We start from the raw sequence: 14,231 nt of genomic DNA on the forward strand, positions 1-14,231 counted from the left end.
TATTGTTCTTTGGGCTTCTTTCAAAGATTAACCTTCAAAACTTTTCGCTGCACACAGGTTGAAAATCACTGACTTAGAGAATCGAACGTGACGTTATTGATAACAGACAGCATTCCTGCTGTCACTGTTTCCCCAAGTCACTTGTACGACTCTTCACTTCGTCAATACCAAGCAGCGCTAGTGAGTACGCATTATACTTTAATGCTTCTAGGAGACTGTAAAGAAAATTCAGAGGAATAGAAAATCTGGGGAACGTGGTGGCCATGGATCAGAGTTGTGCTCTCCTACCAAGAGGTTTCAAAACAGCTCTGCGAGTCAGTGACGCACGTCTATCAGGGAATCATGCTGGTACAAAACCTGCTATAATTGCGCCAATGATTAGTCAACCATTTGTTTAGGATGTTCAGATATTGGTCATTGTTCAGGGTGTCAGTGAATACGGGATCAAGAAGCTGCTGACCTTATATTCCACACCAGACGTTGAGGGTAAAATGCATTTGGTGTCGCGTGTGTCGTGTGCATCGTGGAGTACACACTGCCCAGTGTTGCACATTGTGACATTCATTTCAATATGGGGAAAAAAGTACCTTGTTAGACCATAAAATTTTTTTTTAAAAACCTGAATCATGTTTTAAATACGTTTCTCTCAGTTTTTCCTACTAATATGAGAAGTTGCTCCATGCATAAATTATTGCATGAGCAAACTGGAAATATCCAATTAGTCAAGAAAATATAAAAGTTCTAGGTTCCAAATTCTTAAATCTGAAAAAAACCTGTGTTTTAAATAAAGTTAAGAAAAAAATGTACGTTTAAATTCTCAATATTTGTTTATTTGAAAGAGTAAACTATTTTAAACAGTTAAATTTGTCAACAAATTCTTCAAAGAACTAACAGTTAATTTTTTGAAACGCGTAATAGAACAAGTTAACAGTTATTTTTTGAGTAACATTGACACTCCAAAGGCAAATTCTTTCCACGAGAACCTGAAAATATTTAGAATATTTAAATTTATTTATTTATTATATAGTTATTTAAATTCGTTTACCTTTCGAGATAGCTTTTAATAAAATCGAGTTTTTCTTTCCGGCAACAATTATGTATAGTTGATTGTCCATGAATAAGATGTCTAAATCTTGCACGTCACTAATCCAAATAGGAAATTCTTTAGTAAAACCGCTTTCTCCTTCAAATCTATAGATATTGATGAAACTAGAATTTGCTATTATGAGATAAAGCTCGCGCTGAATGCCATATTCAAACAGTTTGACATGTTTTGCGTTCTCGAATGGAATATTTTGGTATAGAACAAATGGAAGTACATTTCTTCTATTTCTATAAATCTGAATACAAAATAGATAAGTTGTAAAAGTGATAAGAATCACAATAGGAAGACAGAGACATACCTTTACAGAAGACACTTCTAACGATTCGTTTTTGAAGTTTTCATCAGAAAACAATAAATAATGATAAATACTTCTAGTAAAGTATAATAAGTTTTCTATTTTGCGTCCGGGAAGGATTTGCATTTTTCTAAAATATTTATCATAAATTGCACTGAGTCCATAAGGACAAAAGGATTGAGTACAGACCCTGCCGATGACTACGAAGAGATTCCAGTTCGTAGAAAACAATTCTACGCTTGTTACATCTATAAAAAAATAGAAACTTCATTTTCAAAACAAAAATTTTTTATAAAGTTAATAGTATACGCAGCCTACGATTTATGTGAGGTTCATAGATACAGGATAACCCAAAAAACAGTTAACCGTATTTTTTGCAATCACTTCAATTTTTGCAAGAAAATTAGAAATTTATGAAAGTATTAATATTAAAACCATATTTTCGTAAATTGAACAATGATCTCATTTTTAATATTTTCAAAACCTAAACTGATTTTTGGGCAATCCTGTGTTAATGTCTCCTAGTGAGATTTCAATCTGTTAAATATCTTATTCTTACTTTTACAGTCTTTAAAATCTTTCGCATTATTTTTTGAAAAAAGGACGCATCTGTTATGAACCACGATCAATTTGGCTACATTTTCGATTATGGCGATGTGAGTGGCTTCAAATTCCGTTGTTAAAATATCTTTTAAAAGAACATTTGAATTTAAAAAAAGTTAAATATTTAAGGAAGTATCACAAAAAAATACTTACAATTTGCTCTTTTTGAAGACCTGAATCTATTCAAGTTAATTTTTTTACTTTCTAACAACAATCTAGCTTTTTCTTTGGAAATGTTAATATTACTAACGTGACAGCCTTGTTCTTGGTCATGTGTTTCGTTAACAAACGAGAAAGAAATCACTTTTTCGCTACCGGGCAATTGATAAAAATGAATTGTTCTTGTGTTTTGATCGGCAACTACTTTAAATGAGGACACTTGCAAAAGATTGCAATCTACGAATTTATATAACACGGTAAAAGAATCTAAAAAAAAGAAAAAAATTGTTATTACAGATAAATTAATATTTGAAAGATTTAGAGAAACCTACTTTTTATAGTTTGTTTTATTCTTTCAATTGTCAAAGTTTGATTTCTTATGATCCTCTCAATTACTTTCTTCCTATTTCTTATAATTAGTGAGAAACTTTTTATATCATTAACAATAATGTTAGGACGATGATCATTGAAACTTTCTGTTACGCTTATATCGTACGTGATCAACGTGTGAACGCTTGTAACCATATGGTCATCTTTAAAAAATTTTTCCACTTCATAAACGTCTCTTCCATTAATAATACCTAGAAAGATCATTTGTAAATTTTGTTTATAACATTTAAAAAGCACGAGTACACATACCTGTCACATTTATATTATTGATTTTTATTTTCGAAAAAGTCATTCTTTCTATAAATTGTTCGCTATTTAATGTTATTAAATCTTGCAGATTTATTCCATGCACAGTTCTAGCCCTTATATTTTTAAAGAAAATAGCAGTTCCCTAAAATAAAATGAAAATTGCTATAAAGTCTAATTAAAAGAATATAAGCATAAAGAAACGCTAGCTTATTTACTTCTAAATGAACTAATGAAACTCCTATTTCATTTATAAAGTTTGGAAAAGTTGGTTTATCCGATATGTTCAAACCATTCAAGAAGCCTTTCAGTTGAATGTCCGCGTTAATATGCAAATTCTCAAATGTTTTCTTGCCTGTTATCACTTGTGTATCTGAAAAAAATTAACAGTCTTTATACAGGATTGACGGGAGGAGAAGACAAGCAAACTTACCTTTAGATGTAACCAGTAAAAAGTCTACAAAAGGAATTCCGTTTACAGTTTTCACATACAAATTTTTTATTTCAACGTTACCCTCAATAGTCTTCGTTCCTGAGAATTAGAGCTTATTTTAATTTGATTTTAAATAATTGATATCTACTAATGTGAGGTAGATAGTCTATTTTATTTTATTATACCAAGGGCTAAAAGCAATCTTCGTAATAATTTCGTTATTTAAAAATAACTTATATAAAGCGATTATGTTTTAACTCACCTGTAATACTGATAACTTCTTTATTCGAATAGACTACATCCTCTGACCATGTTTGAATATTGATATTATTAACATATTGCCTTACTAAGACATTTCCATCGACATGCACATTACTGCGCACTATAACCCGATCAAAATTAAAACTTTTAGATATACGATGTTGCCCATGAATGGTAACGATGTCCTGTGCAATATTACAAAAAGCCACATCATTTATATATTCAGCAAAGATTTCCTCCTCGACGTAAATTGGATCGCCAGTCGTCACGTTTTCGAAAACGATCTTTCCATTTAAATCGTTGACCGTTCCCGTAACCAATAAGTTTTCAATTATAACTTCTTCCAAAAAATTTAAATTTCCATGAATTGAGATGGATTCTCTGTATTTTAATACAGATTCGTTCAATTCTGTTATATTTATTTCCGATATGAAAGTGGAAACTTCCAAATGGCCATTTAAAACAACCTTATCAAAAGTGAATATTCCTATAAAATGAAAAAAATTAATATAAAATGATCGTATCATCCTGTAAATTAGACGTAATGTATAATAAAAATTTAACAGTGTCTTCTTACAGACCAGCATATTGTATAGTACTGTATAATAAATCCATTTACTTACGCAGTAAAACTGAAAACGGAAACCTGCCTAAACGGAAAAAATATTCGGTACCGTGCGATTTCGGCTTATACATTTTACTGTAATTTTTTTAATTTTAAAAAAACAAAATTGAATTTATTACAAAATTTTAAAGTTACTTGTATAATGTTCAAAACACCTTTACTGAACTTCCGATATTTTTCAAAAATATTTATACGGAACCTTGTTTGATATACAGTATATGGTTAAAATTTTCTATATTTAGTCTATAGTAATAGTTTTTACTACTATCACTATAGACGAAATATAATAAACTAAAACCTAAAAAGCTAAAAACGATTTATATGAAATATTAGTCTTTAACCTTGCGAAGTGTAATCAGTGTCTCATGGAATTGTTATATAAAAAAGATCCATCTAAGTGCGATTTTGTTAGCCATGCCACATTAAGATGGAGCTTCAAAGTATCAATATTTAAAATTTCTCCAGGAAAGTGAGTAATGTGAAAATATTCAACAAAAGATTTTAGTTCTCAAAAGTGATAATTACGAATTGTTAGTTATATATATACACACACACACACACTACTAATGTGTATAGTACATGTTATAAAAGATATAGAAAATAGTTAACTGTATAAACAGTTTAATTTGATATGAAATGAAATATGAACTCGAGTAAACTGTTCGTTTTTCATGAGATTAGTCTTCAGGTTTTTCCAAGTAATACATTAACTACTCTATTTATATTTAAATTGTAAACTAGATATTTAAAATTTTAAAAATATTACAATAGTAAAATTTTGTTACTTCTTATTTCTCAAGTTTTAAATTACTCGAATATCAATTTGCAAAAGTCTGAAAATAAGATTAAATTCAAAAAGCATTAGTTTGCTTTTTAAATCAATCCGATGTGTTATAATTATATTTGTAGAAAAATAGACGTCAGTTTACCTGTAATATTTTGTTCTGTATTTTTCGTTAAGAAATTCGAAAATTCTATATTGTTGATAGAAACAACGTACAGATTTCCTCGAATGGAAAAATTCTCTAAGAATTCAGTTTTACCGTAGATTGTAGCATTACTTCCTTGCATAACGCTGTTCTCTAGCAAATATTCAATATCCACTTCATTCACGATACGTGCTGAAAGATTTCCTCTCACTAAGATTTCTTCGAATTTCATGGTATCCATAAATTTAATTACACCATTTATTTTTACTGCTCTCGAATTTATATCTGCGAAGTTTATTCCATTTACTCCATAGCGTGTAGTGACATTACATAAGAATTGACTCGTTCCTGCAATTAGAAGTGATAAAACACATCTGGAAAAAGAGATTATATGATTTATTTATAATTACCTGTGAATGTCTTCTCTCCATAGATTTTCTCATTTTTACTTAAAGATACAATACTAGTAAGGAACTCTCTGAAGTCCCTCAAATTGTTTAAACTTCCTAAAACATTCAAATTGTTTACAGTTGCGTGAAAAATTTGATAAATCCCTGTTAACTCCTGATTCGAATCTAATGTTATCCTTTCTTGCAGTAATCGTTCTACTTTTTCGTTATTAATAAAATCTATTTGAAGATGATTGTCAACTGTCAAGTTATTCACAGAAGATTCAACAAAGGTTTTCTTGCCTGTTACAGTTTGTTGTATAGATCTGAGCATTACATCGTCATGAAAACTTATCGAGTTGATTGTACTTGCAACCACCAAGTCATTCAATACTTGTACATTCTCAAAAGTTATATTTATAGGAAACACATTTCTTTCTTTAAGAGATATAGAATTACTTTTTAGGTATTTCAAATCCACATTTTTTATTTCTCCTTCTGAAAATATTAGAAAAATATTACAACTCTAGTTTTACGATTTAAAAAAAAATGCAAACTACAGGATAGCCCAAAACGCAACCGTTTTAATAGTAAAAGAGGAGCTTCGTTAGTAGAAACGAGATTAAAGTTTAGAGGAAATATTCAAAGTTATCTTAAATTTTATAGCATTCTTTAGTGAAAATCTTCAGAAAAGTAAACACTGCAAGAACTGGATTTAGATAAAAATGTGAAAAATAAAAATTAAGTTAATATGTAAAATCACTTGAGAAGCGGGTGATTTAGCGCCCAGAAAACATTTTTTCACTACTGCATAGTTATTATGCTTTAATCAATTTTGCAAGGGAAAATCATTGATCTGAAAGTTTGTAATTCATACTTCATAAGTTAAAACCAATACTGTATCCCATTCGCATGGAACTGGAGCAATTGAGTCACGAATGTGCAGTTATTAAAGTTTAACCATTTTATCCGTTGTTAAAATAAACTTTTTCGGTTACCTGATTTTTGGACTATCCTGTAAATAAGGATACAATACCTAGGTTCTTTTCACATGTCACAAAACCCTTAAATGTTTTCTTTCCTACAAAACGGAAAATGTATATTTAGCTCTTGAAAGCAGCAAAGAATAAGAAATTAAATAAATCTTACCTTTAATAAACTGATCACCTTTAGTTAACAAGAAGTCTTTCGATATATTAAAACTGTTAATTTTACCATTAAGCACAACGTCTTCGACATTAAAAGACTCAATAAATCTATACGATCCTGTAATTTCAACAACTTCGTCATGAATAAATATTAAATCGTGATAAAACTCCTCAAATGATGTTCCATTCAAACCGAGTAACTGTTCTACATTTATAGAAGACCCCCTTTCTGTAAGGTGCCAACTTCCTTGGAAATCTTTCCATTCTCTGTAGAGGCGAGTTATATTAATTCCATCAAATAACCCGATTATTTGAAGATTATTTATTATGACTTCGGTAGTAAAAACTTGATATTCCTCCACTCTCTGATCCACAGTAAAAACAATCACGTCTCCAGGTAAATTTAGACCATTCACTTTTCCAAAAACTCGCACGTCATCTGCTATAACGTTACTAAAAATTTTCTCCGCAAGAATCATATTCGTTTTATGTTTTTGTACTAAATCATCTGGAATTCTAAGCCCATTTAAATTTTCAACAATCAGAGTTTCTTTAAAAATTACATTCTCGAAACTTGTCTCCCCCGCGATGATACAAGTTCTATCAGTTCTTGCAAAATTTGAAAAATTCAAAAATTTCCCATTTATTTGCTGTACTTCTAATGATCTAAACTTTAAAAGTTTTTCGAAGCTCAGTTTCCCTCTTACATGCTGATCACCCACCTTTTTAAATGAAGTACGGTTCAGTTCTTCTACAACAATTCCATCAATAATTGGTACCACCACTTCTTCCATTACTTCTACCAATTCGACGAATTGAAGAGGGATATCAACAACACGATCTTTACTAAAAATCACTAAATCTTTTTCGATATTCAAATCGTTCACTGTACCACTTACAGTAATATCTCCGTTAACAGTTAAAATAGATGAACATTTAACGGATCCTGAAATATTTAAAAATTGTAGCATTGTTGCAAGGATGTAAAGATAAAAAATAAATAAATACCTGTTATGGTTTGATGGAAATTTGTTAGCATAACATCTTTGTTTATGTTGAGACCATTCAGATTTTCAACTTCAAGCGTGTTTATTAACAAAGGCATTGTAAAAGTGATTGTTCCGGGAGCACTTAAAATATATTAAAACATTAGAATTTTTCTATAGATATATTTAAATAATTAAAAAAACGATCTTACAGATATAAGGTATTTTGTAAAGCAGTGACGTTGATATCATTTACTCTTTCTAAATACAAATCGGTTGTGATTATTTCTGAGATATCAAAGCTTCCATTTATCTTCTTTTCTCCAGTGATTTCACAATCTTCCCCAATCAAAACAAAATCTGCAATAGATATTTTCTAATAAGATTCTATTTTCGACGAATTTGTTTCCTTCACTTACCATTAGTTTCGTGACTAAGATGATCAACAGAATCCTCCAAATTTATCAGTGTTATTCTAAACTCTTCGATTTTTCCTTTTGCTTCGTCCATCGTTATTTCAGAATCTTTAACCTTGGCATTTTGATAAGTCATAGTTTCAGCAAGAAGGGTGCCAAAGATCGTTATTTTATTAAAATATTGTGTTACACGTAGCAATTCTGTGTCCGGTTTTACGGCATGGTTTAAAACATTACTAATTAAATTTATATTATATTCTTGTTGTAGAAGCATATCCTAAAATGATTTTGGAAATTAAAAATTTAATCTCAGAACAATTAGCGAGATATTAACAAACCTTTAATTCATTCATTTCTTTTGAGATAACGCTCAGGAATTGATATACGGGATTATCAGTTTCCATAAGAGTACTGTTGATGGATACAAGAGAACTTTTTCTTCCTTCAAAGAATAAGAGATACGGCTTCCTCATGTGTTCGAAACTAGTTATAGTTCCCGGAATGGGAAGTAATTCAGGATAATTTTTTGCTAGAAATTATACACAATAAAAATATAGCTTACAAAATGCTACAAGATCAAATGATTTACCTGCTCTGATAAATCTTCCCATTTCTCCATGCCATACAAATACAGATAATTTGTTACTTAATAACAGCAATATTACTTCATCCCTACAAGTTGGGATGGAGAAACTAAACCATTGCTTTGCACCATTCTCGGAAAAATTCTGCTTTACGAAAAAGCCATCTGTTGTCCATTCGTATAAATTTTGTACATAACTCCCAGCAATTGCTAAGAAACGCTTAAAACCCAACCTAAAAGTTTCTATATCTTTAATCTTCGCTCCTTTTATTCTAAAAAATTAAATATTTTCTTCAATAAAAGCATATCTTTAGAAATAACTTAAGAATCTACTCACGAATTCACATATTCTGCACGTGTTAGATAATAATCTAGTCGATATATATGCACTGCGGTACGTGTAGCCATTGCAATGTAATCGAGTCCATCGACAGTAAACACTTCAATGTCAACTGCGTCTGGAGAGATTGCGTGAAAAATCGTTACGAAAGTTTTAGTATCATCTATAAGGAAAAAAGGGTTCGTTTATTATTAAGCAAGCAATACAGGAAATTACACTCGCTCAATCAACATACCATTGCTCTTTTCTATGATCTTATCAATTCCTCGATAGTTTTCGAAGAGAATAATCAGAGAGAAGTGATCCCACTCGTAATGAGATTTAATATGGCATAATTTCAATGGTTTTAACGTGCCTTTCATCTTTAACGGTTTCACAGTCTTAAAAAAACCATACAATATTATTACTTTGTACATAATTCATAATTTTAAATAATTTAACAGAAAAAAACTTAATAAAAACCTCGAGAATCATTGTTTCCATATTGTCATTCCACTGAAAAACTCTCAGAAAACAGTCATAATTGCATTCGATCATTGCCAGATGAAATATCTTTTTATATTTAATTTCTATAATGCACATAAGAGCATCTATTACTACACCTGAAAGATGAAGGGAAAAAAACATTAAAATTTACCATTGGTATGAACTTGCTTAAATCTTATTTGTGCCTAAATCGTACAGTCACTTTTTCGGTTTTTTTTTTTTTTAATTTTGCACTAACACATCGGATGAATATATCAACTAGTCCACCCTATGAAAGAAGCAAAGGGTGTGTGAAGATTGTTCTATGCAAAAATATTGGAAAAAGAATTGTTTTACTTCATTTCTCAATATTTTCTCACATTTTAAAGGTTTTATGTTGATAATCGATAATTCTGGCAAAAAATGTACGATCGTGAGTTAAGATTTTTTCTTTGACAATGTTTTGGCAATAAGAAAAGGCGTCTAAGATAATTTTATTCTTTTCTAGCATGATTGATGTCAACTTGATCTGTGCGCTTAATTCATATCCTTGCCAGTTGCTTTAGAATAATCGGAAAATACAATGCACGAGTAATTTTTTACATGAAAATGTCTAAAAGTACTACGGTTGCAAAAAAGCGATATGGGGAAAACTTAAAAATATATAATGGTATCATGAAGTTTAACCAGATGTTTTTACAAAATATCAAAGCCAACATTTAAAACATATTTGAAAAAAGTACAAAAGAGTTGGAAGACCGAAAAGACCTAACATTTGGAATATTTTCTTCGTCGCTATTGTAACTGGTAAACGACTGTTCTAAACTCTGAACTTTAACGAAAGTTCAGAGTTCGTAAAGTCCTCTCAAGTTAGTAATACTATAAAAAGATTCCACTGTATATCCTAAAATTAGAATTCTGTTTCTTTGGTTTGATATTAAATTTACATAATTTAGCGTTTGCTTTCAGAAAAATTAGATCATTAATTTTTTCAACCTGCTAAATGTCCCTGATGATAGTTTCACACATTTACAAGAAATCACCGTGAATTATCTTTGAGAGCACCAGAATAGGCATAAATTGTTCGTTGCAAAGGCTTTAATCGAGCCGGGGAATATGAAATTGTAATGTTGTACCTACGAGCTCAAACATTAAATCCAACTTCTGAACAAAGTCTTAAGTCTTTGCAGCATCATTTTAATGAATTTTCCGAAAATTTTGATGCGTAATCACCTGGGGAGGGTAATTAATTAAACAATTGAACATATCTGAGATTTTAGGAATAGCATATCCTTTAATATATCTAGAGACTGCTTAAAATGATTTTGAGCCATGTGGCTTGCATCCTTACGATCGTTACAAAAGAAATAAGGAGTAAGCAGCAGTCGAGAATGATCAATAGAATCAATGACGTTCATTCATTCTGTCTACAAGCCAGAACGTAGAAGACGCAAAAAATCTTTGAGGATTAGCATCTCAGCAGCATTCAATGTCCACTGATGACTGCCAAAATAGCAAGTCCCCCTTAGACTTAAGAGTACAATTTGAAGTTTTATCATCTCCTATAAGCCGAACTGTAGGAGTTAAAAAAGAACCTACATTAAGTATAAAACTAAAGATTACGAAGAACTAAACCACAAATGTCGCCTTCTAGTCATAAAAAATTTAAAAAATAAATTAGAATAAAAAAAAATTAATCTTGAACTTTCGATAAAGATTCTTTGGAAAAACTTAAAGAAAAATCACGAAAACAACACAAAGAAAAAAACAACAGAAAGATGAATATTCTAGTTGATATCGCTTTATGGGCAATAAAAATAAAGAAACCCGATTTAACGTACACAATGCCAAGGTTGGGAGCAAGTTTTGTACAAGAGTTGAAAAGACGACTTACAGGTGTGATCAACGTTACAGTACGTACTACGTACTTAAGTAACAAGACTCTTGTTACTTAATTACGATTTCTTCTAAGGACGAATTAGGAACATCGAAGTACGATTAAAGACCAACGTTCCGAAATTTTGCTTTTGTTTAAATCTTGAAATTAAGATGACTTGATTATTTGTTAATTTTCGTTTGTGACAAAGTTTAATAGAGAATAATAATTAGAATTAACTTACAATTTTGTTATTTTGATTTACCTTACGAGTTACATTTTGTGTACTAATCGATTTCTTGTGGAGGTACGATTTAAGCCAACAACTTATCCTAAATGTTGCATTAATTTATGCAATTACCATCAAATTCTTCATGCCAAAAACGGTTATTTTCAAAAAATTGAGACGATTCACTTAATGTTGGCTCTCGCCATAGAGACAAACTATGTTGCTGTATTGCCAGTACGTAATCCGCATTGTTGAACCTGATATATCGCCATTTTTTAAACTGAGGAATCTCAAGAACTTTATAAATATTAAATGCATCAATCGAAATTTCTACAAAAATAAAATTAATGTTAAAATTTATGTTTATAAAGCATTAAAATGATGTTTAAAGTACCTTTCCTATTCCCCGTATTGGTGTCGGGAATGTAATGATACATGAAGTCATCAGAATCTAACTCATAAGAATCGAATTTTTTAATTAATTCGATAGTGATGCGATCTAATTCTCTGTTTAGTCTATCTAAAAAGGGTTCCTATAACGACAAACAGAAAATTTCATTTTTATTTTTAAGAAGTAAAGTTGAATTTATTATAGAACACTTACTCTAGTGTTGTAAGTTACACCAATCAACCACCATAAAATCCACCACTTGATCATCCTAAATTAAACAAATTTTATTACATTTGAGTTTTATATCTATTAAAAGTAATTTAAAGATACTCAAATTTAATTAAAATCATATTTTTTTTGATAGATTAAATCATACGTACGTGTTATCTTCGAATATTTTGTAGCGAATCTGCCCTTCATCACTCAATAAATGAATAACGATTGCGTATGTTTATGCAAATAAATTACACATAAAAGTAACGAAATAATTTTCAGAATCAGAATTTTAATTATTAAATAATAAGCTATATAAGTAAAACAATAAAAAAATTAAAAAATTAGTGTAAAAAATGTTTAAAAAATAAATAAGAATTCGGAATGTGATGACGATTTTAATTGATAAAAAATTATTTTATAATTAAATATTTATTAATATTATTAAATTAATAATTTATATTTTAATTGCATATTTTTTAAAGATCAATTTTTTAAAAATGCTTAGAATTTAATTTATTCTAAAAACGAAAATAATTAAAGTTTAGAGCCATTATATAGTATTTATAATGGATAAGTCTTAAAAGGAACATTTGCATTATTAGAATAGTGCATACATTTACGAAAATTTGACGTCATTCCTACATTTTTTTAATAATGGGGTCGTGTAAAATGACACTAAATGTGCCCCCATTAATATAGGCTTTTATATATTTAAAAAAGACGAAGACGTCATCGAACTGACGTAATAACGTATACTATTTTGATATAACAGTGTAATCTATTCTAACACAGCTTATATGTAAGTTATATATATTATAACAGAGGAAGTGTAAAATGACATCAAATTGACGTAATAGTGTATCTTATACTGTACACTGTACTATCCTGAAACCGAATCGACTGACTTGTGTATATTATTATGTTAACGTAACGCAATTGACCCTTTTACTTCAACAAATATAACTTTAAAAAATATTAAAATTTGAGGGATTTACAACCACAAAATACAGGGAAAAATATTTGTGTTTATAAAATAAATAAAATCATTTTATTTATATTTTTTCTTATTCTTAATGAGACAGATAAGCTATTTTATAAGATCAGTAAATGGGGTGTTTCAGTAAGTGTAATATTATTGTTATTGCTATTGTTATTATTGTTAAGACTGTAAGCGAAAGTTATTATAAACACATCAATATAGTAGGAACGCCTTTAACTTTTTCATGAATCAGGAAGCGAAGTGAAGATTTATGTTCGATAATTTATCTTTTTATTTGTTTATTATTATTATTATTTTTTTTTTTACCTTGGGGGAGGTTTGTAGTGTTACGTACTTCGCCGAGAATCTGGTAGAGGGCGCCTCTTATGGAATCCAGCACAGCCCAAGGCATGAAAACATTTTCAAAGTAGTTTCACTTCAGTACGAAAACATCAGCGCTTCACCTTTCTCTCTGGTAGATATTTATTTTATTTTATTTATTTAATTATTTATTTGTGATAAATATTCTAATTTAAATAAATTAAATTTATATTTTCGAATTTTTACTTTAATTAAATATATATTTACTTTAATTTATTCAAATTAGTAAGATTAAATCAAACTAAAAGAATCTCTGTGAATTAAAATGTGATTTTTTTTAAGTATTTAAAAGAAAAAAAAGTTTATTTCCTTTAGAGTTTTACGAATTTTTAAATTATTTTAGTTTCATTGCAATAATTATAAAGTAATTGCGATCGTAATTTAATTAGAAGCGCTAAAATATGTTTAAACAGTTATTAAAAATGTATTTTTATATAAATGATAATTTTAATTGTATATTTATAACTTTTATTATGAGTCTTTATTTATAAAAATAGTTCATATTCATAATCTTATGTAAGCCAAAATAAATGAACATAGTTATGTAAATTATTTAGCGTATACGAGGCCCATGTCTTCCACCAGATAGCAAAAACACGAGGCCCTAAGTTATAACTTCGTGGTATGAGGCCTTAAGCTGTAGATTGTTTAGTTTATGCATACGAGTAAATCTGGCACTATTCATAATCTTATGCAATGAACTAAATTATGTATAATTACAAGATAATTGGCAAATAATAATAATAATAATAATAATTTTCATAATAATCTCTGATTGTAGAAAAA

The 14,231-nt window shown here is 29.3% G+C and overlaps 1 protein-coding gene across 1 annotated transcript; it reads right to left on the reverse strand.

Moving 5' to 3' along the window:
* Positions 1–821: 821 nt before the first annotated feature.
* On the reverse strand, positions 822–12,320 carry LOC111624518. The gene is made up of 26 exons (XM_023367368.1): positions 12,250–12,320; positions 12,083–12,137; positions 11,873–12,011; positions 11,611–11,808; positions 9,371–9,510; positions 9,144–9,288; positions 8,906–9,071; positions 8,575–8,840; positions 8,324–8,514; positions 7,989–8,262; positions 7,782–7,929; positions 7,592–7,713; positions 6,585–7,529; positions 6,472–6,516; positions 5,457–5,933; positions 5,047–5,394; positions 3,494–3,979; positions 3,232–3,330; positions 3,017–3,171; positions 2,802–2,943; positions 2,495–2,743; positions 2,157–2,429; positions 1,960–2,088; positions 1,404–1,648; positions 1,046–1,340; positions 822–983 (listed from the first exon to the last, which is right to left on the reverse strand). The coding sequence occupies exons 2-26, from the start codon at positions 12,134–12,136 to the stop codon at positions 925–927; spliced, it is 5,790 nt and encodes a 1,929-aa protein (XP_023223136.1). The 5' UTR covers position 12,137; positions 12,250–12,320; the 3' UTR covers positions 822–924.
* Positions 12,321–14,231: the final 1,911 nt, after the last annotated feature.

The sequence above is a fragment of the Centruroides sculpturatus genome, unplaced genomic scaffold (assembly GCF_000671375.1).
Source record: "Centruroides sculpturatus isolate CEXI.00-Female unplaced genomic scaffold, Cexi_2.0 scaffold256, whole genome shotgun sequence".
NCBI lineage: Eukaryota > Metazoa > Arthropoda > Arachnida > Scorpiones > Buthidae > Centruroides > Centruroides sculpturatus.